Raw genomic sequence first — 26,184 nt, 5'->3', positions numbered from 1 at the left:
CCTGGATCCTGCTTCAAGAGAGTTCACTCACTTGAGACTGCAGACCCAGTCAGTCAGACAAGAAAGTGCCAACTCAGACTCCAACGGCTCCTGTGGGACTGGAGGAAATTTATGAATACACCCCAGGGTTTTGCTGATAAACTCTTCCTATAGGGTCTCCCCTGAGCTGAGCAGCCTACAGTCTGAACTCAGTGACATCACATGGGGCCACATTCAGGGGCTAATACTTCTTAGCGAAGGGATAGAGACAATCTCTGTGATTACTATAAACTTAAAAAAAAAAAAAAGTAAAGTTGTAAGTATCAAGACTGAAAAAGCTTTGCTGAACAATTAGCAATCAAATGTGTCCCGAGCCTCCAGGACATCTCAACAACAGTTGGGCTGTAAGTAGAATTCTGATGTAATCCACTTATAGCAGGTGATTCAGTGTATCTAGTTTAATATTTGTCAAACCTAGATGTCAGAAACCCAGTTTACTATAAAATTTCAGTTTCAAAGGTCCTCTTAAAGTCAATGATCCATTACTGAGCTATGCATTTTTATCTGTTGGTTAAGGAAATGCACCTTTTACTCTTAAAATAGGATAGAGTGAAGAAAGAAAAAAAAAAGTGGTTAACATTATTCATTGTATCATAGATTATGTGTTTTACATTGGCAATTTCTTTTTCCAATTCCATAACTCTATGCATTTCCAAAGAAACCTGGCTGTCATCAATGGGCAGTCCTCTTTCCTGACGAATCAATTTGGCCACAGAAATCATAAAATCCACATATGCTGTACAAGCCTGCAAGAAATAAATAACAATAAATTGCTGTCAAACATTCTAAATATTCATCACAGTGCTTTAACTTAAAAATTTATTTTCAACTCAATATTAATTTTTGGTAACAGATAAAGCACAGTAAAATAGAAATCCTTTCTTAAGTCTTAAAAGAAATGACATGCACAGGTTCTTAAAAAGTCAACGTGTCTTTGAAGTAGAGTAATACAATAAAGTATCCCTTTGAAAGCACTAAGTGATTTATAACTGCTTGGTTATGGAGATCTTGTAATTTTCAATTTTTAATCAAGTTATTTTAAAGTTACTATATTGCCTTAATAAAAATGCAGTTGCAAAACACTTGGTAAGCAATAACCTAGTATTTTTTTGTTAAATAGTAATATATTCCTTTACCAAATTTCCTTTTCTCAAGTTTTGTCTGTTCACATATGTATATTTTTTCAACTATTCATTGAATAGATGGCCACAAACCCATATAATATTATCAGGATATCTTTAGCTGTCCACTCTGGCAAAGCAACTTTCTTCTTTTTTCAATGAGGCTGTGTTCGCATGAGCTTCTCCAACATAAATGTGTGGGTTTTAGTTAATTCACTACTTGGCTCCCATTACTATGAAATTTCTCTCTGAGATAGCATAGATTTGGATATCAGCTTTCTTCTACGAATCCAAATTCTTTCCATTTTATCTTCCCAAACATTTTAACTTTGTGAAGGTAAGCTATAAACTACTTACATTATCAACCTTTTACAGAATACATAAATGCCTTATTCAAGTTCAGAGTGGCATCAACTCCAGGAGATTGAATGCCACCTTCATAAATCTCAACCCACTGCCATTTAGCCATTATTACCTATCAACTATGAAAATAAATGATGATCCCACCTCATTAAAATGTACTCAAAACTCAAGCTCCCAGCACCAGCTTGACGACAATCAACCATGATTAGGAAAGCCATGTCACACAAGTTTGGGATAGATGGCACTTGTATGCTCCTAACACTTATTTATAAGGTAAATACAAAGGAAGGCTATACAGCGCTCAACACTTTCACAATTTCAAGAGGGTTTTATATCTCTGCTAATCGACTGTCAGTGATGGGGTCTGTTTACATTCATTGTGAGTGCAAAGGCACATCTGAATTTACAGAGTGACTCATTAAGAGGATCAAACATAAACCTTACAAGGAGATGAAAATATTTTATCAAGCAATAATCTAAGCAAAATGTACAGGGTTTTTATCAATTTGAAAGTCAAGAGGACACCTTTAAGTAAGGTTTAGATACTGGCATTCCATGACCTTTACTAAATGCTAAGAAAACAGTTCCCTGGGGAGAGGGTTCTCTCTTTCATGGATACCCTGCGATGCTGGGGCTGTCTGGCGAGCATCTCTATCTGTGGATCTGCTACTCAGTAGAACACACTATTTTTCAGCTGTGAGTTTGTATTAAAAAACCTAATCACGAAGGTAACAGGATAATAGAATATTTTTATGTGTATTTTTGTCAACTCCATTCTTCTCAAAGGTAATCAGAATTCTTGTTTCACATTGAAGTAAACAAATGTGTCTAAGTTCATACCTCATGGGAGCAACTATTGTGAAATATAAGCATGCAGTGTTTTGAATTAACTGTATTTCAAATCATATAAATTTATCTGCATTCAGCAGGGAATTAGTACTGACTATGAAGGAAATGGTGATTTGAATTTTCCAATATCAACCTACTGAGTTTTTTTACTCTACGGGATGCTTTTTTTTGTTAATCAGGTGAGAAAACAATGAAAAAGAATGCTCTCTTGCACTTTGTTGACTCTGCAAACTGGTTTTACTCCAGTATCTTCTTCTTATGGATGTATCTAAAGACTATGGAATGTGCCATGAGACAAGTATGTGTGATGCTTCTGGTCGGCTGAGCTGGTCAAGTTACCCAGAAAATTGGAAGCACCAGATTCTGGGAGGCTTAAATATTTATACAGCTACATGGAACACACTACTTCCTTTAATGAGCGCCATTACCTGGCAACTATTCCAATGTGACTGATTAAAACATGTGCCTTGTATCTTGACTTTTCCAGCTTCCAAATTTATATAGTAGCTGTCAGAACCCAGGCTTACTGCTGCTGTTGAATCTTTTCTACGAGATATAATTCTACCTTAAGGTATTAATTTTCTTCCTGGAGATACATCTAGTTATGTAAAATGCCAAATGGTAGTAATTGTCATGATTGAGGAAAAGGTAATCAACACATATTTTAACATTTAAACAGTACATTGGGCAGAATATTTTTAAAATTGAAATTCAATTTCTCTTTTTTGTCACTAAGACAGCAATTAGATATTAGGAGAACGGCCAGAGTCACCTATCTTCTTTGAGTCACAAGGCAACCTGGTTGCAGCCTTGATGTAGTGAATCCTTTATGTCAAAACAAAACAAACAAACAAAAAAAACACAAAAAATGTCTAAATATCTATGTAGCTCTTCCATTAAAAATAAAACATTGTAAACCCCAGTGCTTATAAATACCAGGTCCAAAGATGATAATTGGTTTTAAATGGTTGGATAAAATCCATAATAGCAGTTTTGTGAGTTTTTAAATTACACAATCTCAATGAGATGATAGATATTTATCAATACCCAACACCATGAATTGTTACTCTAATTAGAACTCTATTCATTTTGCAGGACCAACCAATGGTATTTATACGTTAGCTCTGTTCAGAAGTTGGGTTCCTTCTGCTTGTGAAAAAAGCTGATATTTGTTGGAGTTGCCATAGAGAAAGAGAGCGACGCCATTTAACTATTGTCCTTCAAACTTCAGTATCTTTATTAATGAGTAACAGCAAGACCCAGTGAAAAACAGATAGTTCCATAGTCAGATTGGCTGATATTTGGTACCTTTGTAACCTACGCATCAGGAGTTTCACTTCCAAAGATTCTATTCCGGGACACCCAGTTCTTACCAATTTTCTGCTTTCTCCTTTTTAGGAAGAAAACCGATATAATATGAAGCATGAAGTGACTGAAAAGTCACAGAACTATACTATTCCTACCACTGATACTGGGGGATACTTAATAACGTTACACAAAGTTTTCTGGAGAAACACACAGAAGACATAGCAAGGAAGATATGTTTCCTATCAAAAAGGCTTGGAATTTTTCCCACTTTCAACAGCATATCAGGGAGCATGCAGCTGCCAGCACAGAGAGACTTGAGCAGGAGAAACACAGAACACAAACAGCATGGGGACTGTTTGGAGCTTTCATCAGGTTATTAATAAAGAGAAACTGCAGATTCATGAGAAGTTATTGTGTAACTTCTAAGGTTTGCTGCATATGTTTGGGAAGTTGCATGTAGTTCTTTTTACAAACTTGGTTCAGTCGATCTCAAACAATTTTCTTGTCATAGCCACTAATTCCCAAGTTAAAAAGCTCATTTTTGTTTTGTTAAATACAGATAACCTGACCTGGGTGAAATCTCCTGACTTTTAGTTACCTGGTGTCCGGAAAGGACAAAATGAGGTCAGCAGTTTCCCGGGCAGGATCTGTTTTTATCAAGTCAAGCAAGCAGCAGCCAGAGTGATCTTTTTAAAAACCAAATCAAATTACATCTAAATTATCCCCTTATCCTAGTAATTCACTTGCTATCATATCACCTTGTTTTAGTTGCTTATTAACACTATCTCCATTTATCTTATTTCCTTAAATTATTTACTTGTTTCTTTGTTGTCTAGCTCCTCCCATTAGAACATGAGTTCCATGTGGAAAAGGACCTTTCCTGCCTTTTTTTGTTGGTATCCCCACTGCATAGAAAAGTATCTGTCACACAGCAGAAGCTCAATGAACACATTTTGAATGAAAAAGAAAAAGAAATTAAAATTTAAGTATACTACGTAAGTAAGTTTTACTCATTTCCTATGTCATCAGACTTCTATTTTCAGCCCAAGTCTAGAGCAGTTGCTCTCAGTTTGTATTTGGGTAAGTGGGCAAACAAAATCCTCTCCAGGTTTCAGTCAGTTCCAGCTTGTACCTGCTCATCTACAGGACTGCAAATCTCCACTTGTGCTGCCTCCTGAGTAGGCACAGCTTAGAGAATTTCTCTGGTCTGTGTTTTCTCTTAGTCAGACATACTGGCCCCTGGGCCGTCTCTTTCTGGTTTTGACCATTCTGACCATGTTCCAAGTCCTCTATCCTCATGCCTAGAATGTGTTCATTTTTTATGAACCCGCAGTTTTTCTAAGAGCTCTAAATGTCTTCACGACTCTGGCACCCTTCACCCCTGCCAGGCTCCACAGCATTACATACCAGAGCTTCTATTTTCCAACGCTTATCTCACCTCCTCAGGCTCTCATCTGCTAGACCAGTGGTTTTCTCATGTTTCTTTTAGCCCTGAAATAGTCTGTTCAAATAAATATTTTGTTGATGTATAAACAAGTAAAATCAATCATGGTGGACTTTCCTGAAGTCTGTATACAAGATGGTGTGGCTACACAGAACCCTGTCATTTGCACACACAAAGTTGGGAACCCCTCGCCTCCTCTACCTACTCAGACACAGACCATCAATATATCTATAACCCAATTGCACTCAAACATTTTGGATTCCTCACCTGCAGATTTCTTTGTAAAGGAGGACAAGATAACACCCCTGATGGGCTAAAGAGGTAGAGAAGGGGAAGCTTTGAGACCAATTCCAATTCATTCTCAGTGCCGAGTTCAGAGACTCTTCTGAAGGTGGGTGATTTTTCAAGAAAATTACAGTCATCATTCCTTTCAGGGAATCAGTATACAAGTACTTTCTCACATGAAGCATTTAATTGTTCCATTTTAAACTTCCATGAATAGGATGATTATTTTTTATGGGCCATGTGTTTCTTTCATATTATTTTCCTAGCGTAGAAATTTATACCCTTATAAGGGATAGAATTGTTTTAAATCTCACTACTACTTCTATAGAAATCAGGTTCTATATCTTTAACAAGGGAGATCCAGGATGACAGCTTCTTGATAAACCCATTTTGAGAACAGTTCCTTCTGTCATGACATTTAGGAAGTTCTATTTATCTCCTAGAAAAGGAAACTTTACACAACAGGAGACACACAGGTACATCCAAACTGGTAAGATGTCAATTTTCAGTGTATGTATTTGTTCAATATTCACACAGATGTCTCTATGGTCTTCTACCTAATATTTGGCCTGCAGAACACTGAGTTAACAGTTTTAAATTATAAACTTTTATAGATGATAAAAGATAATGTTGATTCAGTCTTGTTTGGCAACTTGTATCATTAACATGAGCTGGCTTAATTATTACTTTTAAATGAGACTTGCTCTCAGGTTTTTTGTGTGTTTTTTTTTTGTAGAAATAGCACCATCTGGTAGGAAAGCTACATTGGGAACCAGGAGACAGAAAATGGTAAGGTGGGCTACAATAAATAGTGTTTTCTCCTTATCTTCTCACAACAGAACCCTCTATTCTGTTTCCTGTTGGTAGAACTGTTGACCAAGGGGCCTCCCTTTCTGAGTCATAGACATGAGTTGGCACTACCAACTAATTTATTAAAGAACCTGGTTCTCTGATAAATCACACAGTGATTGGTTTAGAGAAAAACAGATAGCTCAAGCAGAGCCAATCAGGGTCCTTTTCTGAGAAATCGATAGCCATTAGGAGAGAAGAAATTTCTTTTTTTCTATATTTTGAAGCTTCCAATGGTTATTTTTGATTCACATGTAGACAAAATGCAAGAGAAGGAAGCCAAACACAATAGAAACTAGAATCTTAAGAATGGGAAAAGAAAAGATAAGATGACTCAATTGAACCTCTGGAACCAACCATGCCTGGTTCATCCCTAGAACTTTACAGTTAGGTGAGACAGACAAATTTTTTTTTTTTAAACAAAATTTTAAGTTAATCAGAATAGGTTTCTATTGTTTACAATTAATGTTCCTAGCTGACACGTGGATCTTGTGATCTATGGCATTTAAACAAGTCATTTTACTTCTTTGGGTCTCTGTTCCCTCATTTGAAAAATGAAGGGTTGCACTAAGTCCTCTAATGTCCCATTTAGCTCTTAAAGTCTGTGCATGAGGAACCTTAATTATTGAAGAAAACATACGATTCTGTCATGTAAATAATATAAGAACATAAATCGTTGGGTTTCTATTGCCTTAGGATATGCTCCCTCTTTAAGGGAAACGGAAAGTACAGAAAACTAAAAGGAACTCAGGTATTCAAGTTTCGAACAATAACCAGAGGAATACACCATGCATTTCTCAAAATATAGCATTTAAAACTGCCAGAAATAAAAGCACATAACAGGTTTGAAAGGCCTTTTAACAAGAGAAAAGTAGGTTTTGTCTTCAAAGAAGGCGGTGCTTGAAAAAAATGCATTATCTATTTTCATAACCTCGTGGTATAATGAAACAAGATATTTTGTGTTTTGAATGCCATACAAATATCACAACACAACAATTCCATTCCTAGGCTATCGAAAGTGAAAAATATGCTTCTATAAAGTGGAATGGGCGTTTTTTTTTGGTAACTGTAGGTGCTATTTTCATTGTTCATAAGAAGTTTTAGAATTATGGAAGAAGATTCCCTGGATGAGCTGGATATTCTGAAAAGCGGGATCAAAAAGGATGCTGGGAAATGGGCTTAGGTAATATTTTTTGATTAAGGAGATTTATGATTAGGGTGCTTTTGATCAATGACTCTCCCCAACCCCTGAGGCACATCTGCAGAACCAGACTCCACACTATAGTTTGAAAATCATTGGCTAGAATGACAGGCAAAGGAACCAGGCTTCTCGAGTCAAAGACAGAGCACGTCTTTTGTTGAAAAAGGTGGTGAACTCATGTCAGACCTCAAAACTTCTCTTGGTTATTTTCAGTGAAGTAATGTGGAATGCAAAAGTATATAAGACTCACTGAATGTGTGACTATCTCAGGCAAATTGACTGTAGCAGAGAAACAGCTGGAGATTGAAAAGAAGAAAAGGGATACATGGTTTATAAAATGTTTGTAAGATGCTCAGGAAAGGTATTCCATTAGCTATGGATGCCCTAGAGCTCATTCTTCCCCAAGAATCAAGGTGAGGAACTAGGAGGGGTCCCTAAGAGTCTGGGTTCTTCTATCTTCTTTTTTTCCCCTCTCTTCCCCGCCATTTCCCCCTCAACTATTCACCCACTGATTCAGCAATATTTATTTGATAATTTCTAACCAAAGTAGGTACTGGGAATAAAGCAAAGGATAAGTGAGACCTGACAGTGCTCCCACTAAACTTACAGTTTTCTAGAAGAAGAAAAAAATGACATTAAGTAAAAAAAGTACACAGAAACCCATGTGCTATAGGAACATATAGGTATCTTCATCTAGTCAAATGTTACAGGAAAGGCCTTCATGAAGAAGCAAAATTCAAACTTAGATTTAAAGGGTAAAAGAAGAGGAAGAGAGCTGGGCATGTGTGTGTGTGAAATGTTCCAGGCAAAAGGAACAGCATACAAAAAAGCTTATAGGTGAGAAAATCAATGAAGACCAGTGATATACTGAATCGATGATGGTAAGATTTCTTCCAGCTTTCTAACTTCTACACTCAGTGTTGTTTTGTTGTTCTATCTTTTTCACCATTTTTTTCTCCATGAAGCAATAAAACACTAAGAAAAAATACTTAAAAGAGCTGACTTCTTTCAGAGATAGCAGAATAGTTGAAAACTGGAATTAATTTTTATTTGATAGTTGGCTGGGAATGCAGAAGAAATCAAATGAGGGATTACAGGTAGTAGTATTTGGGAAAGAGTAGCAAATATCATGGGGGATATAAGGAGAAAATTGGAATTTTTTCCATGGATCTCTCCCCTTTCCCCCAACCCCAAAAGAATGAATTTTAAAAGAGGGGAAAGGTACAGAAATAGTCTAGTAATTACGCATTTCCAGGATGACAATTATATTTTCTCTTATATGCCAACTGCCTTCAACTGGAAGGAGGTTGCTTGGAGCACTAAGTAGAGAAGGATTCTGAGGTTTGAGCTTAGCAGGAAAGAGTGCAGTGACCAAATAGCCATAGTTGTGGAAGGACGGCAAGGCTGCAAGCATATATTCTGTTTGCAAGTCTAATTCAGAGCACGTGAGGGCACCTAATTTGAGCTGATAATAACTTCCAGACTGTAAGTGCCAATGCTGCTGAGTTTTCTAAATCATTTTCTTATTTAAAGAACTCTACTAGTATGAAATACTACTCTTACGAAGCTGGAAAGATGAACTGGAAGGAGCAATAGACCGGGACAAAAGTTCTACCTGTGGTTCTACAACTGTTTTGCTGAGTGTTCTAGGGCAAACCTCTGGACCTCAGATTTCTTACCCATAGTCTCCATAAACATAGTTCTGACCCTAGATTTGATCACCACTGTTATTTGGCTACAGATATAGTATTTCCCAGGCCAGTAGATGCAAACTGTGGCAGAGATTGCTAAATGTCACTGATATCTAAGCACCCTTACTTCTTTTTAGTAATGGAACCTCTCTCCCCATCAACCCAATTTTAATAAGGCACATACATGACACCCAGCTTACGACTACATTTCCCAGCCTCCTTAACATTTAGTTGTGGCCACATGACAGTGTTTTAACCAATGGAATGTATACAACTTCTTCCTCACTGACATGAAAGAAATCGTTTGTTTACAATTTCCCTCTTCTTTTTCCTGTGGCCTGAAATGTGAACAAGGCACTAGTGAACCAATTTCGACCCGTTAGACTAATATAAAACACTAGAAGAGGTTGATGTTCGAGCAACAAGGTCAAAGAAAGCTGTGGTTCTGGCCATTCCCATGAAACAGAGTTTCCTACCTCAACTGGACTGCCTGCTGACTTTTGGACTGTAACAGGAACCAGAAACAAACTTCTCTCTTGTTTAAGCTACAGTATTTTCATGTCTCTGTTACTGCAGCTTAGCTAGGACCCAACTAAATCACAAACTTAAATGCTTCAGGAACCAGGAAGTCAACATAAATTAATGAACCATATGGATGAAGATGAGAACAAATGCCTTACCCGAAGGGGGCAAATACAACATAGCTCTGCCCAACAGCTGCCACATGGCAATGCAGGCCTAGGGTTTCCAGTGCTACTAATTTATCAAGAAATTTAGATTCTTAAGTGAAATCTTTCAACTTTTTAAAATATTGGAAATTAATCCAAATGAAAACAAACAAGAAACTGCAAGTTACACAAAAGTGCCTGTATATCAGACTCAAGCCTATGACTGCCAGTCTGTGACCTGTTCTAGGTTATGAGATAGCATTGAATACGAAATGCACAAATACACCATCATCTTCACAGCTTTTGCAAAAAACAACAACAGAAAAGAAACTTTACCACATCAAATGTATATACCGACTGCTGGGTATCTTTACATCAGAAATGTTAAAATACAAAAATATTGGTATATTTTTAGGATTGAAAACATTTGATATGTTTTTAGGACATGATCTTAAATATGAAAGGCATCCAACTGATGATGATGATGAAAATGTAGTAGGATGAGCCAAAATTCCTCAATCACCCTCAACTCTGCAATAGGAAGGCTGGTAAAGCCAATAGTTGCAACCCACACAGTAACTAGATTATAATGAACTCAAGTATCCCCCACCCATTTGATTGTCTGTGCTATTAATTGTTTGTTGCACTATTAATTGTGGTCTTCTATAACACATCTTTTTCTACATTTCAATATTGTGTAGCCCCTCAAAAAGACACTTTATAGTGAATTTATTCCATGTTACTTGAACTTAATTATGCAAAATAAACACTTAGCATAAACATATTTAGCTAATCATTTCAACTAGGGAGTAATTTCAGCCACACCACTACACTGTGACCCATTAGGATCGTCAAAGGGAAACTTCACTTACTCCTGAGCTACTAAATAATTAGGAAGAAAACATTTATAGAGCCAACACCTTCCCCAATATATAATAATATACTATGTTACTGAGTTGTCTTCTTTTGTCCCTTTACATCACTAAGCAGGAGCACATCAACACCAGCCTGAGAGAGGTAAGGCTGCAAGACAGTCAGAAGCACCTTGGCTGGGCTAGTTGACCAACGTCTGAGTCAGAAGGTATCTGCAAAGGTCTGTTTGAACCCGATGTCCCTACCTAGGGCGTCCTGTGAACGTCAAAGCAGAGGGCTCTGGAAACATGCCACACAGTACAATGTGGTTCATACTGGACCATTTCTTGGTCCTCATCGGTACCGCTCTAGACCACGATTAAAGTTCATTTTTCAAAACATCCAATTTATAGGCAGAATTAAAGCATTTAAAATTGACTTTCCAAAATAGGTCATAGGACAAATACAAAGACTAAAGACTCAAGTAAGGAATTTCAAGTTTCCTTGTTTCTTAAAATCCCTCTATTCATTCCACTGAAAATGTTCATTCTACCACTGAAAAGGGAGTTCACTTTTCTGTGTGATTTTAAGTATTTGTCCAGAGTAAAGAACATGGAGGGTTAAAGTTTATCCTCAGCCTTATTCTTCTTCATTATATATCAGTTTATACCAAATGATTTTGTTGTTTTATTTTTATTTCACTTTTTTTTTTTTTTTTACCTCTTTATATATTCCAGTGCATTCATAGTAGTCTCTGGAAGGGAGGCCAAGTCGAGGTTGGTCAATCTACAAAAAAAGTACAAAAGGTGAAAACAAACCATTCAGTTGATACAGAACAGTTGGACAAAATAGAAGCATGCCTATGTCTGAGCAAGATCCCAAGTGTCCTTGCTGTTCATAAATTAGATACTGAGTGACTATATGTAATCAGGAAATGGTTTTCTCACTACTTCTAAGTGTTAAACTGATGGGTAGTTAGATAATCTGGAAGGTTGTGCTGCAGGTATTTGAGGAAAACCAAAGAAAACGAACAGAAACTATACCGGGAAGGATTTTTAATGCAGAACTGATGGTGCAGGTTAACAAAAACAGGTGAAAGTTTAGGACTGGGGAGTTTCTACTTTACACATTTCCAGGATGTTCCCGCTTCTTGAGATTCTTATATGCTACTGTGGGGGACATTCTCTTCCACCCTCACCCTTAACCGGGATGGAAAAAAATAAAAGATGGGAAACCTCTATAGTAACTCTAGAACTTTTTGGCTAGTGGAATCTTGCCAGAAATTTTTTTGAGATCCTCTACCCTACAGGGATAGAGGAGACACCTCCTCGGTTCTCTCCAAAGCTGCTTTGCTCAGGACTTCAGTAGAGCCAGTGCCAGCTGCGTGTCTAGCCCACCTTTATACCGAGTGAGAGCTACCTGGACACACTCGCAGCTTTGTGAGGTCGCTTCCTATGCATTGCAAGGTAAGAAGATGGTACAGGGGCAAATCAGAATTTATGGGTTGAAATGAGAATCCTAGCAGGGCCAAAAGAAACATCACCCAGAGGACTGGCATGGAAAGAGCCAGAAGACATCTCTACAAGGAGGGCCCTGTTCCTTTCCCAACCTCTTGACCCTCTTAAAAATTCCCCTCATGATGATCATGCATGATGCTCGCATTTGATGGCCCAAGGAGAGAATGTGGGAAGGCAGAAAAGGGGTCCACTGTAGAGGAAAGCTGGAGTCAATGCCTTTCATGATTTTAATTAAAGTGGCCATGAAGATTTATGCAATAGTGACATAAATATGATTCTATGACCTGCAACTTTTAGTTTTGTTTCTTTTACAGGAGACCATGTAAAAGCTTTATAGGTATTTTAATCCAATCCAAGTATACTCATTAAGTATTAATCTCATTTTAGGTGACACTTCAGATAAACCTAAATGAATGGTTTACACTTTAAAAAAAAATCTAACCAAAGCCATTTTAAGAGAATAGCATTTTATTTACCTTAATTGAGGAAAAAGTACAAACATTCTTTAGTGAGAAGCAAAACTGTGTCCAAAATCCCTTCTCTATGTTCTTTTTCGGAAGCAATTAGGAATTTCTGGTTTCCAGACCTGCATTACTTATTACCAGACCATGCTCCTTATATGAACATACAAAGAAATTTGGTGCTTTTTCTACATAGGACTGGCCTGAAGTCTTTCATTTCTTACCATTTATTTTTATGAAGGGAGAGTTATCTAAAACAAAGGAAGCAGGAAGAAGAGATGAATGTCTAAAACATAGTATTAAGAAAATACTTTAGAAATGGGGAATCCAGATATCGGGGACAGAGCATTAATTTATTACCACCTTGCTCATGCAATTCAAATGAGAATATGCATTATTTCTAAATATCAATAACGTGTGTGGAAGTTTTATTACAATTTAAAGGTAACTTTGGCTGACAGCCACATGAACTTACATGGATTATATGGTTCACAGAGTTCTTATCATCAGTGCCAATGAAAAAATTAATAATGACTTTTTTCCCATATTTAGAATTCAGTTGTGCAATGGATTTCTCGGCTGTCCAAGAAGTACCTATAGCAATGAAAGGTGAAATATATATATATATCTTTAGATGCTTTAGTGCATTCATATGATACTATAACATAATAATAACATAGATTTGATTGGAAATTATTTTTTTTTTTAAAAAGAAGGAAAACTGCCTTACCATAGGTTTGCTCCCAGTTTTCTGTTGCTACTGGCCATTCATATATATCTTGTAGAAGTTGGAGTAGAGGCATTCCGCCTCTGCTGTCAATAGCAGCTTTTGAAAACAATTAAAATTCATTAAGAAGTGTATGCATATTGTATAGACACTCTTAATTAAACAAAATTCAGAGCACTTACATTCATTCATGCACGATCTGTACAATGTTTTTGCTTTCTGCACTGCTATTATGTCTTCAGTTTTGGGTTCCTGAAGAACATCTGAAATCGGGCATTTAATAAAATACATCAATATCAATGGCTCATTTGCAGCTGCAATTAACATTTTCAACACAGGTTCAGTAACTAACTTGTTTCTTTGTTTGTATGTTCTCTCCCTCCCTGTGCTGAAACCCTACAGGAAACAACAAACCCCTTACCTGATCATTATTCCTAGCGCAGAACTGGGAGTTAGTTTCATTAGCCAAGTTACAAGAAAGTGTTTTTCACTAGATTATCTTTTTTTGTGAACAGTGATGTGTACTGCTCTGCCATAGAGAAGTTACTTTCTTTGGAACTGAGATTAAAAAGAGAAATAATAATGCAGAGGAATTTGGAATTTAGTATGATAGTCCTCTACATGGCTGAAAAATAATTACCTTTGTGTGCTTGTACTAGTCATGCTCCAAATGAATTGAACAGATTGTTCTTGTTTTGGATGATAGAAAATAGCAAAACTTGTTTTTTCGACAAAGTAACTTCTAGAAGAGGAGGACAGAGGGTGGAGAACTGTAGAGGACTAGACATCACTTTCTCAACTTCCCAGGGAGAATGTCTTAGCTGGGTTAGAAAAAATATACCACCTCTGGGAAGGCAAGTCTTACTAATAACGTCTTACAGCGACTTCAGCCCAGCGCCAGGGTAGAAAGATCATGGAGATGGTGTTTAGTGGTAATCACTTAAATTTCTTCTTCTGTAGAATGGCATAAAGATGCCATCTCTAGGGAGGATAGGGCTTTATTGTTTGTCTACCTACACATGAAAGCAGGAAAGCCTAGAGATGCCCACATATCCATTTCAGTGTCTACTACCCTCACGGTGACCAGGTGGCGGTACATAAAACTTGAAGGGATTATCAACTTCCATTTTGTGCAATGTTCCTTGTAATAGCTAAGAGCATTTCTTAAAAAATGGATATATTAAGAGGGAAATCTTTGATGCAGAGACACAAACTCCACTAACCTTTCAAAATGACTTCCAGTTCATCTCTTAAAATGTCAAAGTTGCCGTAACGGGAGCTAGTCTCAGGAATGACGTTGCGTTTCAACCAACCTCCACAGGCATATTTGAAAAAGTCTGAACAAGGTTCAGCAGTAGTATCCATGTTCTGGATGAGTCGGGCAGCTGAGAGACCGGGGAAAGGATGAGATAAAACAAAGGGTATATTTCTTAAATAGTTTGGAAGGGGAAAAAAGAAGTATGTTTTTCCCCCTTCATGAGCAGTCAACTGGCCTGAATCTCCTTTTTCTTATGTAACTGTCAGTTCAAGGTGGAATAATTAATATTATCTGTGTATAGTCCTCCTTTACTATATAGTTGGTTGGTTTTACCCTTGAGTGGTCTGGGTCCTACTATCCTGTATCTTACCCCCTCTCCCAAATCACTGAGGTCCTTGCTAGTTTCTGTCTCAGATGAAAAAAAGAACATAGGTCTGCTTTGGCCATCCTGGTCCTGGGGTTAACACAGTCACTCACTCTTCACTCTGATACCTTTAGCTGCTGACTCTGCTCTTCAAGAGGCTGTGAATTTTGAATGTCTCTGAGACTCCAAGGAGTGAGGGATTGTTAATGGATTTATTTTTCATTTTAGTAAAGATCTGATGCTAAGGTTATTACTTCTTGGACCTGGCTTACAAAATTTTTGCAATTCAAATTTGACATCAAATTTGCATTTGTTTATGTAGAGTCTGTCATTACAAAATTGGCTGAAAGCTTGTTAGTTTTTCTTATGTCCACTCTTATCTTTGAGAACTGCAATGAAAATGCAAATCAACCAATATTGAGAACTTCCAATGTACAAAACACTGAGACTGTGCTAGGTGCTGCAACTGAGAGAAAGATGTATAAAATATGAATTATTACCACTGAAGGGAAGAATATTATGTACAAGAGGTCTAATGCCCACAATTTCTACACCTGGAACAGTGAGAAAACCCTCCCACTGCTCTCTCCACTTTCTCATGTAACTTCAAGTGTTTTGCAAGGAAAACAAAAGGGCACTTGAGAATTCATCTGTATCAAGAGAGTATAAGTTCTCAAACGAGCTTTTGAAACTACTTCACTTTCTGAATAAATAAATTATTTAATTAAAAATACTTCACACAACTGCTGAGCTATGTGGAATTTTTCAACTTGGAATGGTACATCTATTGAGTCTCCAGCCCCCACCTCTAACCCTCTGGACCTGCTTGCTTGGCTGCCATCTCAGGCACCATCTCTTTAGTACTGAACTCTCTGGGGTGCCTCCAAACTAGTTTTCTCTGGACTGTGATACTTCGATATACAGCACAATTGTTATCATGGCTTCCCAGGGTTGAAACCTTGGGTAAAACTCTACGTCTCCCTTGCCCTTGGGCTTATCAGTAACAACATTGTCTCTTTTCTGTTCTCTTCCCACAATCAGTGTCAACCTAGTTTACATCTTCATTCTCTTTGGATTAGAAGTCCCCCAACTACTCATCTTGCTAGTACTATCTTCCTACTTTTATAGGTTCCACATGTTCCATATGTCTTTCACAGATTAAACTTCCCAACACACCCTTTTTTGCACTGGCCATTCCCTTCCTCAAATATCAGGGGCTTGACATTCCTCAGGTTAAATTACAACACTTTAACTCGGCCTCTAAATCTTTACTAAACCAATCAAAGGCTACCACCTTCCCTTTTCTTTTCGTCTGTGTTTTTATACAAACTCTCCACTCCAACCTGAAGGGCGAGTGCCACAAACACTCCTGTATTTCCCTACTTTGTGCCTTTGCTTCTGCTCCGCCCCCACCTCACCCTTTTAACTCCTCCCACTCTCTCCAATTTCTACCCACTATTCAAGGTTCAGCTTATGTCCAATCTCTTCCCTGAAGCTCCCATTACTCCAAACTTCAGGAAATACTTCTGTGAACTGAGAGCTCATTGCCTCACTTGGTCTTTAATGCTTAGAGGAGGCTACTTTGGGTTACTCTGCCTTCCTAACCATTCTGTTGATGAACTTAATTAACCTCTTTGTAGTCCCATCACTTTGCACCTCAGTAAAAGGTGTGCAACTATGTTTATGTGTGACAATGTTCCTGAATCATCTCTAATCTTTCCTCCTACATACTCTCCTCCCTTGCTCCTGCAGATGAGACCAACTCTCATTTCATGAACTCCAGAATCCATCTCATCCTTCCATTCCTCACCATTTCCATTCTCTTTCAGGCCCTCCCTCCTTCTCTCAGGCTTTACTCTTGCCTTTTCACCCAAGCTATGGACCCAGGTCTCTCCCCACCCGACCTACCCTGTGTTCCAGTCAGATTGATGTCTTCATAACATTTCAGCATGTCATTTTCCATTTCAAGGTTCTTAATATAATCCTTTTGCATTCATTATAAAATCCAGGCTCTCTAACATATCTAGCGAAGCTTCTCTCTCATTCCGTCCTCATATGAGCCACCTGCTCCAATTAAATGAATGTATTGTTTCTGCTGTGAAACGCCTTATAATTTTCTGCTTCTGCACCTTTGACCATGGTGCCTCAACTCCTACTAAAACATCCTTTTTTATTTTTCCATACTTAGAAATTTCAGGCATTTTCAAGTCCCAGTTCAAATCTTCATTCTTCATGAAAAAGCTCGTATCAACTAGCATCATTTTCATTTTTTGTTGTTGTTGTTGGAAAACTCATTATCTCCTCAACTGGTCTGTGGTTCTGGTAAAGGAGGGGAGGCATATTCCCAGTCTCTCACAGACCCTAACATCATGCTCAATCCCGACTTGTCAGTAAAAACTTTAACTTGAAATCTCGGGTAAAGATTAGAAAATTGACCTATGAAAAGGTGGAGAGAAAAAGTAATTCCCTTGAACTTTGAAGGGAATGAAAATATGATGACAGGGGAAGTGAAAATAAAGACCTTAAATACATAAAAGATTATCATGTAAAGTGAAAGACCAGAAAATTGGAGCCTGAAAGATGTACTAACTAAAGACGTTCTAAGCATCCATTTTTAGCAATTTTATGTAACTCTTGTCTTTCAAAATACTTTTAAAAATTTAAGCTGAATATTGTAAAGGCTACTGCCATTTGGGGAATACTTTTAGTGTCTTCCCCTCTCTGGGGAAATTGGATGATTTATGTCCTAACACCACGAAGAGCAATAAACTTAGTTGAGAGAGCAATGGACAAGTAGTGGACAAGTAGTGACCAAGTAGAATGAACAAGAATAATGAACAAATCTTACTGTCTATTTGGAAATAACACATGCCCTTTTAAACACCCTGAACAAAAAAGGAGAAGTGGTGGTTTCAGATATATGCTCATGAGTGCAAATCCCCTGCCAGGTGAATGCATCTGTACTTCCCAGATCTCCCACAGGAAACAAGACCATGATCCTTCTCCTCTTAGGCTGAATTCTTCACTTGATACCCCGTACAGTTAAAGCACTTATCTCTGGACAACAAATCAAAGAAGCAGCATTCAAACAATTTGTGAGGAATATGCAGACAAGAGATAGGAAGGGGCAACTTTGCAAACTCCTTCCTGCGCCACTTTTTAAATCTCCCTCTGACCAGAGAACTCATCCGGGCATGAGGGCTTCCAATCACTTCAAAGAGAGCTCTCTGTTCTGACGACTATTTTGGGGCCATGGGCCAAGGCAAGTCACGGGCTAGCACTTTTATGCTGGGTCTTTGATCACCCTCCCTTTAATCTCTTATCGTGGGTTTGATTCAGGCTTTGCACCTTATCCTCCGGACCTCCTCTGTGCTGACTTTTCTTTGAAGTCAGCGGTAGAATTGTGGGTAGAAAGGCCATAGGAAACAGACGCAAAACTGTCAAACTGGTTGTAATTGTTTTTATGTTTTGTCCTTTGTTTTGAATTACTCAACCTCTCTACACAGCCACATCTGGGCTCTTCAGTTGTTTCCTTATCTGTGGGTCTGTGACTTCTGAATAAACAAGTGTGGTGTTTAAAAATAAAATTACTCACCTTAATAAGAAGATATAAAAATTGATGTAGTAAAGGCAAATATATTGACATGGAATGCTGTGGACCAGATGTTTGTAAAGTAAAAGAGACAGTTTAGTGTGATTTTTAAAAAAAATCTGCATAAAAGCCCAGAAAGTCTAAAGGGCATTTGCAGCAGTTATACCTGGGTGGAGAAATTATGAGTGTGTTTAATTTTGTATTATTTGCTTATCTTTACTCTCCAATTTGTATTAGATAAACACATATTGCTTTTGCAATAATAAAAAAAGTCTATTTTTAATTTAAGGAAAGTCACATAAAGGCAAGAAAAGTAATCTTCTACTAATAATGAGCTTATTTCTTATGAATGACAATTCTGAATGTTCCAGGCTGATAGTAAATGACATACCATTATTTTCCAAACTAATCTTCTTGTAACATTCTCCCAACTTATTTGACTATAGGAATTTAAAAACAAGCTCAACTCCCATCTGGGAAGTTATTAATTACTGTATTCATTACCAAGGGTCTATTGTGTGGGTATGGATTAGGAGATGCAATATAAGCTGGCAAAATGTTTGGGGTGTTTAAATCAGGCAGATCTGTTTTGAATCCCTCACCATCACCACTTTTCAGTTGTACAGTAGTCCCCCCTTACCCGTGGTGTTGCTTTCCCTGGTTTCGGTTACTTGAAATCAACTGAGGACCAAAAATATTAAATGGAAAATTCCAGAAATAAACAATTCATATATTTTAAATTGCACATTGTTCTGAGTAGCATGATGAAATCTCGCACCGTCCTGCTCCATCTTGATCAGATGTGAATCAGTGTCCAGTAGATACTGCCTACAAGTCACTTAGTAGCCATCTCCATTATCAGATTGGCTGTATCCGTATCTCAGTGTTTGTGCTCAAGTAACCCTTATTTTGTTGAATAATGGCCCCAAAACACAAGACTAGTGATGCTGGCAATTCAGATATGCCAAAGATAAGCTGTAAAGTTCTTCTTTAAGTAAAAAGGTATGTAAATATAGGAAAAACAGTATCTATAGGGTTCGACACTTATCTATGATTTCAGGTATCCACTGGGGTCTTGGAACACATTCCCCTGGATAAGAAGGGGCTACTATACAAGATTAAGTAATTTCTCTAAGATCAAGTAGCTACCCTATTTCCCCCAAAATAAGACCTAGCCAGACAGTCAGCTCTAATGTGTCTTTTGGAGCAAAAATTAATATAAGGTATTATATTATATTATATTATATTATATTATATTATATTATATTATATTATAATATACCCCATCTTATATTATAGTAAAATATGATGGGGTCTTATATTAATTTTTGCTCCAAAAGACGCATTAGAGCTGATTGTCTGGCTAGGTCTTATTTTTGGGGAAACACGATGGGGCACCAGGACTTGTACTTAGGTGTGTGTGACTCTGAGCTCATCCTCTGCCCCCCATACTTCGGATACTGCAGATGGGAACATGTGAAAAGCAGTAACTTATACTCTTTCCCTTTCCTCTTTCCCATTGCTTCCCAATTACCCCTTATTTCCCCCCAGCCCTGCCTCTTTTTGACTTCCTCTTCTCCCTGGCACTCTCATAGCTACAGCTTCCCTCCTTCCCCAGTGTCAGACTTATCACAAGCAACTAGTGCTGGGTCATAGGCAGGAGAAAACATCAAAACTTGGAGGGTCTGTAGTGACCAGGAAGAAGGAAAGGTAAAAAACTGATGAATTCCTCACAGAGGGACAAGCAGACAGAAAAGTGGCATGGAAGCCATTCGTACTCAAAGATACACCCAGATGGTGGACATGGAAGCAGGGTTTCTGACTAACTTACCTTTGGATAGAATACACTGCATTAGGGGGAGGGAAAAAATCTCAGGGAAGTTGTTAGAGCAGTACTTTTCAACCCTGGCTAACCATGTAAATCATTTTAGAAGCCTTTTAAATATACAGATGCCCAGGACCCACTTCTGATCAATTAAATCAGAATCTTTGAGGTGTTCCAGGCATTTTTTTAAGGCTTCCTGGGTGGGTCTAATGTGCAGTCAGGAGAGAACTATCAGAACAAACAATAGAGAAACATGGAAAATGGGGACAAGAGAATTCAATATCAGAAAGTAAAGATGGTCCCATATTTAGATAAATCAGGCATATTTCTTCTTGCCTTTCCAGCGTGTGAGTGTGAATGGGCTCACATCATGACAACCCATATTTCTAAGTGCACCTTAGTCTGTATGAGTCCCTGGCACAGTATTACAGGGAGCCACACATGTGTCTCCTGTACAAGCCCACTTTCCCCAGGCCTCCACTCTGCTGTATACTGACTTTGGCGTCTACCACCTCCTGCCCTGGGCTCCATCCATGACCTAGTTCCCTCTGGTGCTGGAGCTGTTTGATACATGGAAAATGCCTCTCTTCCATCTTTCACTGTCTTACAGGAGTCCCGAGGAGGGCTCCTTATGCCTTGAGGTGAGGAGTTCTTTCAGATTTTACCTCTATGCATGCCTCCCTCTCCCAAAAACCACAAGGACCAAGAGGCCAGGATTTGGGGGAGATTATAATAGCAAATACTCCATTATATTCAGCATCACTTCTCTTTGATGGCCAAGGCTTTGTTCAAGGCATGTTTTTGTTGAGCTTGACTTTCTGTTCCTTTAGGATGAGCTCTCTTTATCTCAGGAGGCTCCAGATCCCCATAGACAAAGGAGTTGAAGCACACCCACTCCACCAGTCACCGGAACCTGGTTAGGCACGGTGGAATTCCAGCTACCATGGAACCCTGCTATATGGTACCTCAAGAAGAGACAATCCTTGGTCTGTCCTACTTAGTAGGTCACTGATGCTTTTGGTAAGAATGCAATGTAATTTATGGGAATTACAAAACAAATACAGTCACATCTCATTATTCAGTGGAATTTTGTTTTAAAGTCACCACTAACACTGAATTAACAAAAACTGAATCATTGACTCTTAGGGAAACACAAGGTTTCTATGAGCTTCAGATCATAAGACATTTTCATCAACTGGTCAATACATCATCATATGTGACGTGTGTTTCTGTTTCATTTAAAGACATATTACTTATATCTTGAACTCACAACCAAAGCACTATAACTCATGCTTGAACGAAGTTAATGTGACACTCGACTTTTCTCTGTAAGGCACATCTCAGCCTTCCTGTGCTTAGGAATACCCGGCAGCATTTCAGCACTGTGCTGGAGAGCCATTTTAAACAGTGAAATCACCAGCATAAAGCACTGAAAATGTGAAAAATGCGGCACTAAATAGACCAAGAGCAGGATGCATGCTTAAGTCTCCTTGTTGGACCTCAGCTGGGTATGTGCGTGTATAGCAACTCAAATCTTTCACCGACCTGTGCATGTCTGTATGTACCACAAGTACTGAATTGGGGATCACAAATAAATTTTAGCCAGTCGGCAAATTAACTAATAGGCAATTAGTAAATAATTAGGATCTTCTATATTTTTGTCCATTTTCAGTTTGAGGCTTTTTGAAATATCCAGAAAAATGTGTAAAACAAGCAACAAAATTAAGTGGAAATGGCATACAAGTAATGTTTTTCTCAATTACTACTGTATTTTTAAAACTCCTGGTCACAATATATTTTAATGTCAGACATTTTTAAATAGGTTAGGTATCTATTTATAATGCATACAGCACATACCCGGTTTCATGCGAAATTTCTTCACTGACTATTCTTGCTCTGCATGGAAGTAAGGTTTAGGGAATGGTGTGTGAGTAAACGTGTTTTCAACTTGGTCTCTCTAACTTGACTAAGCCCTTGGCTATTTGACCCCAACGAAACACCATTTTCATTTCAGTATCTTAAAATCACTATAATCAGTCTGGCTTATGACTACTCGGGAAGTGTCCAGGAGAGGTCAGAGAAATGTTGGGAATCCAGAAGTAAATGCTCTTGGCAAGACCCTAGGACAGCCATTTCTGACCCAATCCTCTATCCTAAATGTTTGCTTTATTAACAGACACTAAGCCTGAGGTTTCTTACGAGACAATTTTTGACAATTTAAAAATCTCCTTTAACAACACCCTGAAAGTATTGCTGACCTCATTCCCCTGCTGCCATCCTGCTCCCTCCCACCATCTCCAACTAAAACTAAGGCAAAGTCAGAACATTTTGAAAGAACACAAGGAAAATGCAATGTAATCATAACGGGTCACAAAGGACTCCATTCAAAAGGTAGTAATGTGGAAACTAGAATCTGGGGGACCATTTCTGAAGAGAAAATGACTGAAAATTAGCAAGCACACAGACTAATGCTAATAAAAACCAAATGGTTTTCATTATAAACATTGTGGATTCTTCCACAACCCACTCCTCACTTTTAAATGAAATCCCTCTCCCCAAATTGTTTTGGTGATATTCCGGTTGAAGAAAGGTTAGGGTAGGGCAGAGGAATACCTGATGCTGAATGCAATCTGGACTTCTAGTTTATCAGTTAATTCAAACCTTCTGTCATCCTCTGTTGAAGTTCCAGCTAAGCCAAGGTCCAGTCTTAGACCTGTCTAACTGACCAGCACCAAGAAAAGCCATCCTGTACAACTGTCTAGAAACTGTCTGTAGATTTAGAGAAGTAAATCTAAGGGAAGTTTTCAGGCACAGTGAATTTACTCTGTAGAACTACAACTCTCAAGAAAGGAGACCTTTTTGTGTGACTCTAGCTGGATGAATACCTAGTTTATAATTATATCTCTTATATACATGTTACCAATTTACCTTAAATGCATAGGCACGCACACACATGCAAGCACACACGCATGCATGCACAGGCACAAGCCTATAAATAGTTAACTTAGAATCCATTCACTATCATATTTAGAGATGAACTCTCTATCAGATTTACATACAGAATGTTAACTAGACGATTTTTCATTGGGGTTCAGCCAAAGGTACTTATGTAATCATAACAATAATGAAGTCAATGTTTGACATGTGTCACTCACGAGAGGCACTTTTCTAAACTCTTTAACATTTAACTCTATATGGTAACTATATTTTTGTACCCATTTTAGAGATGTAGAAATTTGCACCTACAGTCACATGGTTAAGTAGCAAAGCTGAGGTTTGAGTTCAAACAGCCAACCTGGTGGCCAGAGTCTGAGCTCTTAACTATGATGCTGGTTTTAATTATTTTTCTTCCTTATAATTACTCTATAAAGTAGGACATATTACCCCTATTTTCAGGAAATCTAGGTACAGAGTTGTTACATGCTCAGGGTCACCAATATGAGTATAGATTGTGCTCAGGTCTAATTTTAAGCTGATTTCTTCTTTTTTCCCCCACAATATCATTCTGCCTAACTCTAAATAACACCAATAAGAGGGAGATAATCCAAATTAAATTATATAGCAACCACTGTTTTGTTTTGTTTTTTGGATTTCTTTTTTGATGCTCAATTAAAATTTTAATTGCTCCATAACATGAGTATAGCTACATGAATTTTTTTCACTTCACTTGGCCCTGGATTTTAGAAATTGCTGAGATAATCACAGAAATCCCAAGTCTAATGGACCCACAATAATAATCCTTAGTTGGCTCTCCCCAAATTAGTGAAATTCTTCAGTCTTATCTCATATCCTATTTAAATGAATGGCTCATAGCCAAGAGAGGACAGTCAATAATTTTCCAGTAGGGAATTCCTCCAATTCTCATAACCAAAAACATATTGTGCTAATAAATGAAAACCCTGAAACCGTGTTACAGTTAGGTTGAAGTGCCGTAAGTCTAAAAATAATTTTTCTTTTTCAGGTCCAATTTGCATTTTGAATCCTAAAAGATTCTTTGCTAGCAAGAAGCTATTAGAGGTTACATTGCAATTTAAATATAATATATCACTTAAAATTAGTTATCAGGGCTTTGTGTTGATTACAATGCTAATGAATAATCATGTTCTTTTTTAAAGGGAATATATAGAAGGTTATGAAAAGGCTACACTGTTCCATTGGTAACTCTCTCAGGTAGATGCCAAGGTCCCTGGACACTGGCGGATGTCTCTGAAAGGGAAACAATGAGATTACATATCCATGTTTTTCCCACTTAAATATTTTGTTTTCTTGGAACATGTTGCTGAACGAGCATAATCAGACTGGCTTCCATAATATGTAATTACTGAGAGTAACTCAAAACCTCTGCCTTTGCATTCATTATGGTTAGGGATTGGTGCAAAAAGGTCACAGCAGAAGGATAAGCTGGGTCAACGGTGATTTTAGAATGCTTCCTAAAAGGAAGTCAAAACTGTAAAAAGTCTCTTTTTAGTGAGCGCTATTAAATTTCGTACAGATTAATAAACTAAGCATTTAGTTGACACAAGGTAGTGTTGGCGCCACATGTTTAGATTTTTTAATGAACAAACAGCTCCTTTCTATGATAGAAGTCCGAGAGGATTGTGTTAAATCATTTGCCTCCTCCAAAAAGATTTTCTCTTTGTGGAGCATGAAAAGACTGAAACTTTCCATTTCATTTCCACAAATATTTTTGAGTACTACTCTATGTCTGACACTATGTAGAATTGGATATATCATGGTGAAAAAACAGACATAACCCCTGCCCTCACAGAGCCTACAGGTTTTCCTCTGAAATAGGCTGTTTCTTTCATAACGTACCTGAACTCCTACAATGTAACTGTATTTATATCTGAAGAGTTGTTATACTCAGTTCTCATTTTCAACTCTCAAACTTTCCCAGTGTTCAGATGACAAGTAAAGTTCCTATTTTATATGTAAACTACGGGTAAAGAGTCACTTGTAGTGGGCTTCTGCAAATGAGCTTATGCTTGTACAGGTGAGCTGACTGGGATGTGAGTGAGCGTGCTACGAAGGAAGCAACCAGAGATGGAGGAGCCTTAGAGGACCATGGTTGAAAAGCAACCCTCGCTAAATAGTGGCGTCCAAGAGAAGGCGAGCACTGGGGCATCATTAAGAGAGTGCAGAAATGAGTTACTGAGAATGGAGAAGCTGCAAGAGAATGGGAGACGGAAAAGAAAGGCCAGACTAATGGAGATTTTAGTCCCAGAGAGCTGGAAATACTTACCTGGGTAGGAAATTAGTTGAAAATAATCCCTGAAACAGGAAAATAGTGGGAAAAAGAAATACATATAGAAACTGTTTCCTTGCTGACCTAGTTCTAGCTTAAGAGGATAGAATTTGCAAGGTAAATTCAACACCTGAGAAGAGAATAATGGACTTTACTGCCAGCAAAGGCAGCAAGGATCAGACAGAAAAGGGCTAAACTGAGGAGACTTGACAGAGAAATACTGAACGGAAAAAATCTGACTGTATAAGTGGGAGAAAGCCAGACCGAAAACACTTCTTTACTGTTGTCTGTGTTTACCAGGTGCCCTGACGAATCACTTTGCTTTGATAACAATGGTTTTGGGACCTCAAAATAAGGAACCTGAGAATAAATATTTAAAAAATGAGTAAAATATTCATTTATTCAATCAATATTTATTGACAATCTACTCTGTGCCATGCACCTTGCTAATTGCTGGAAACAATGATGAATAAGATACAAATAGTCAACACATGATAGTGGGCAAAACTAGACATTGGACAACTG

At 37.9% G+C, this 26,184-nt stretch overlaps 1 protein-coding gene across 3 annotated transcripts in view; it reads right to left on the bottom strand.

Annotated features, from left to right (window-relative positions):
- MME (membrane metalloendopeptidase) overlaps positions 1-26,184 on the bottom strand; it is a 91,049-nt gene that overhangs the window by 42,091 nt on the left and 22,774 nt on the right. For all 3 annotated transcript variants that reach the window (XM_019731986.2, XM_019731987.2, XM_019731985.2), the window contains exons 4-9: positions 14,599-14,760; positions 13,558-13,638; positions 13,379-13,474; positions 13,124-13,242; positions 11,391-11,456; positions 651-785 (exon numbers count right to left, since the gene is read on the bottom strand). In XM_019731986.2, coding sequence (XP_019587545.2) covers positions 651-785; positions 11,391-11,456; positions 13,124-13,242; positions 13,379-13,474; positions 13,558-13,638; positions 14,599-14,760 — 659 coding nt within the window. The remainder of the gene's footprint in view (positions 1-650; positions 786-11,390; positions 11,457-13,123; positions 13,243-13,378; positions 13,475-13,557; positions 13,639-14,598; positions 14,761-26,184) is intronic.

This window comes from Rhinolophus sinicus, linkage group LG01 (assembly GCF_036562045.2).
Source record: "Rhinolophus sinicus isolate RSC01 linkage group LG01, ASM3656204v1, whole genome shotgun sequence".
Classification (NCBI taxonomy): domain Eukaryota; kingdom Metazoa; phylum Chordata; class Mammalia; order Chiroptera; family Rhinolophidae; genus Rhinolophus; species Rhinolophus sinicus.
Note: the sequence above shows the minus strand (reverse complement) of the source record. Positions and strands in the feature narration are given on the sequence as shown.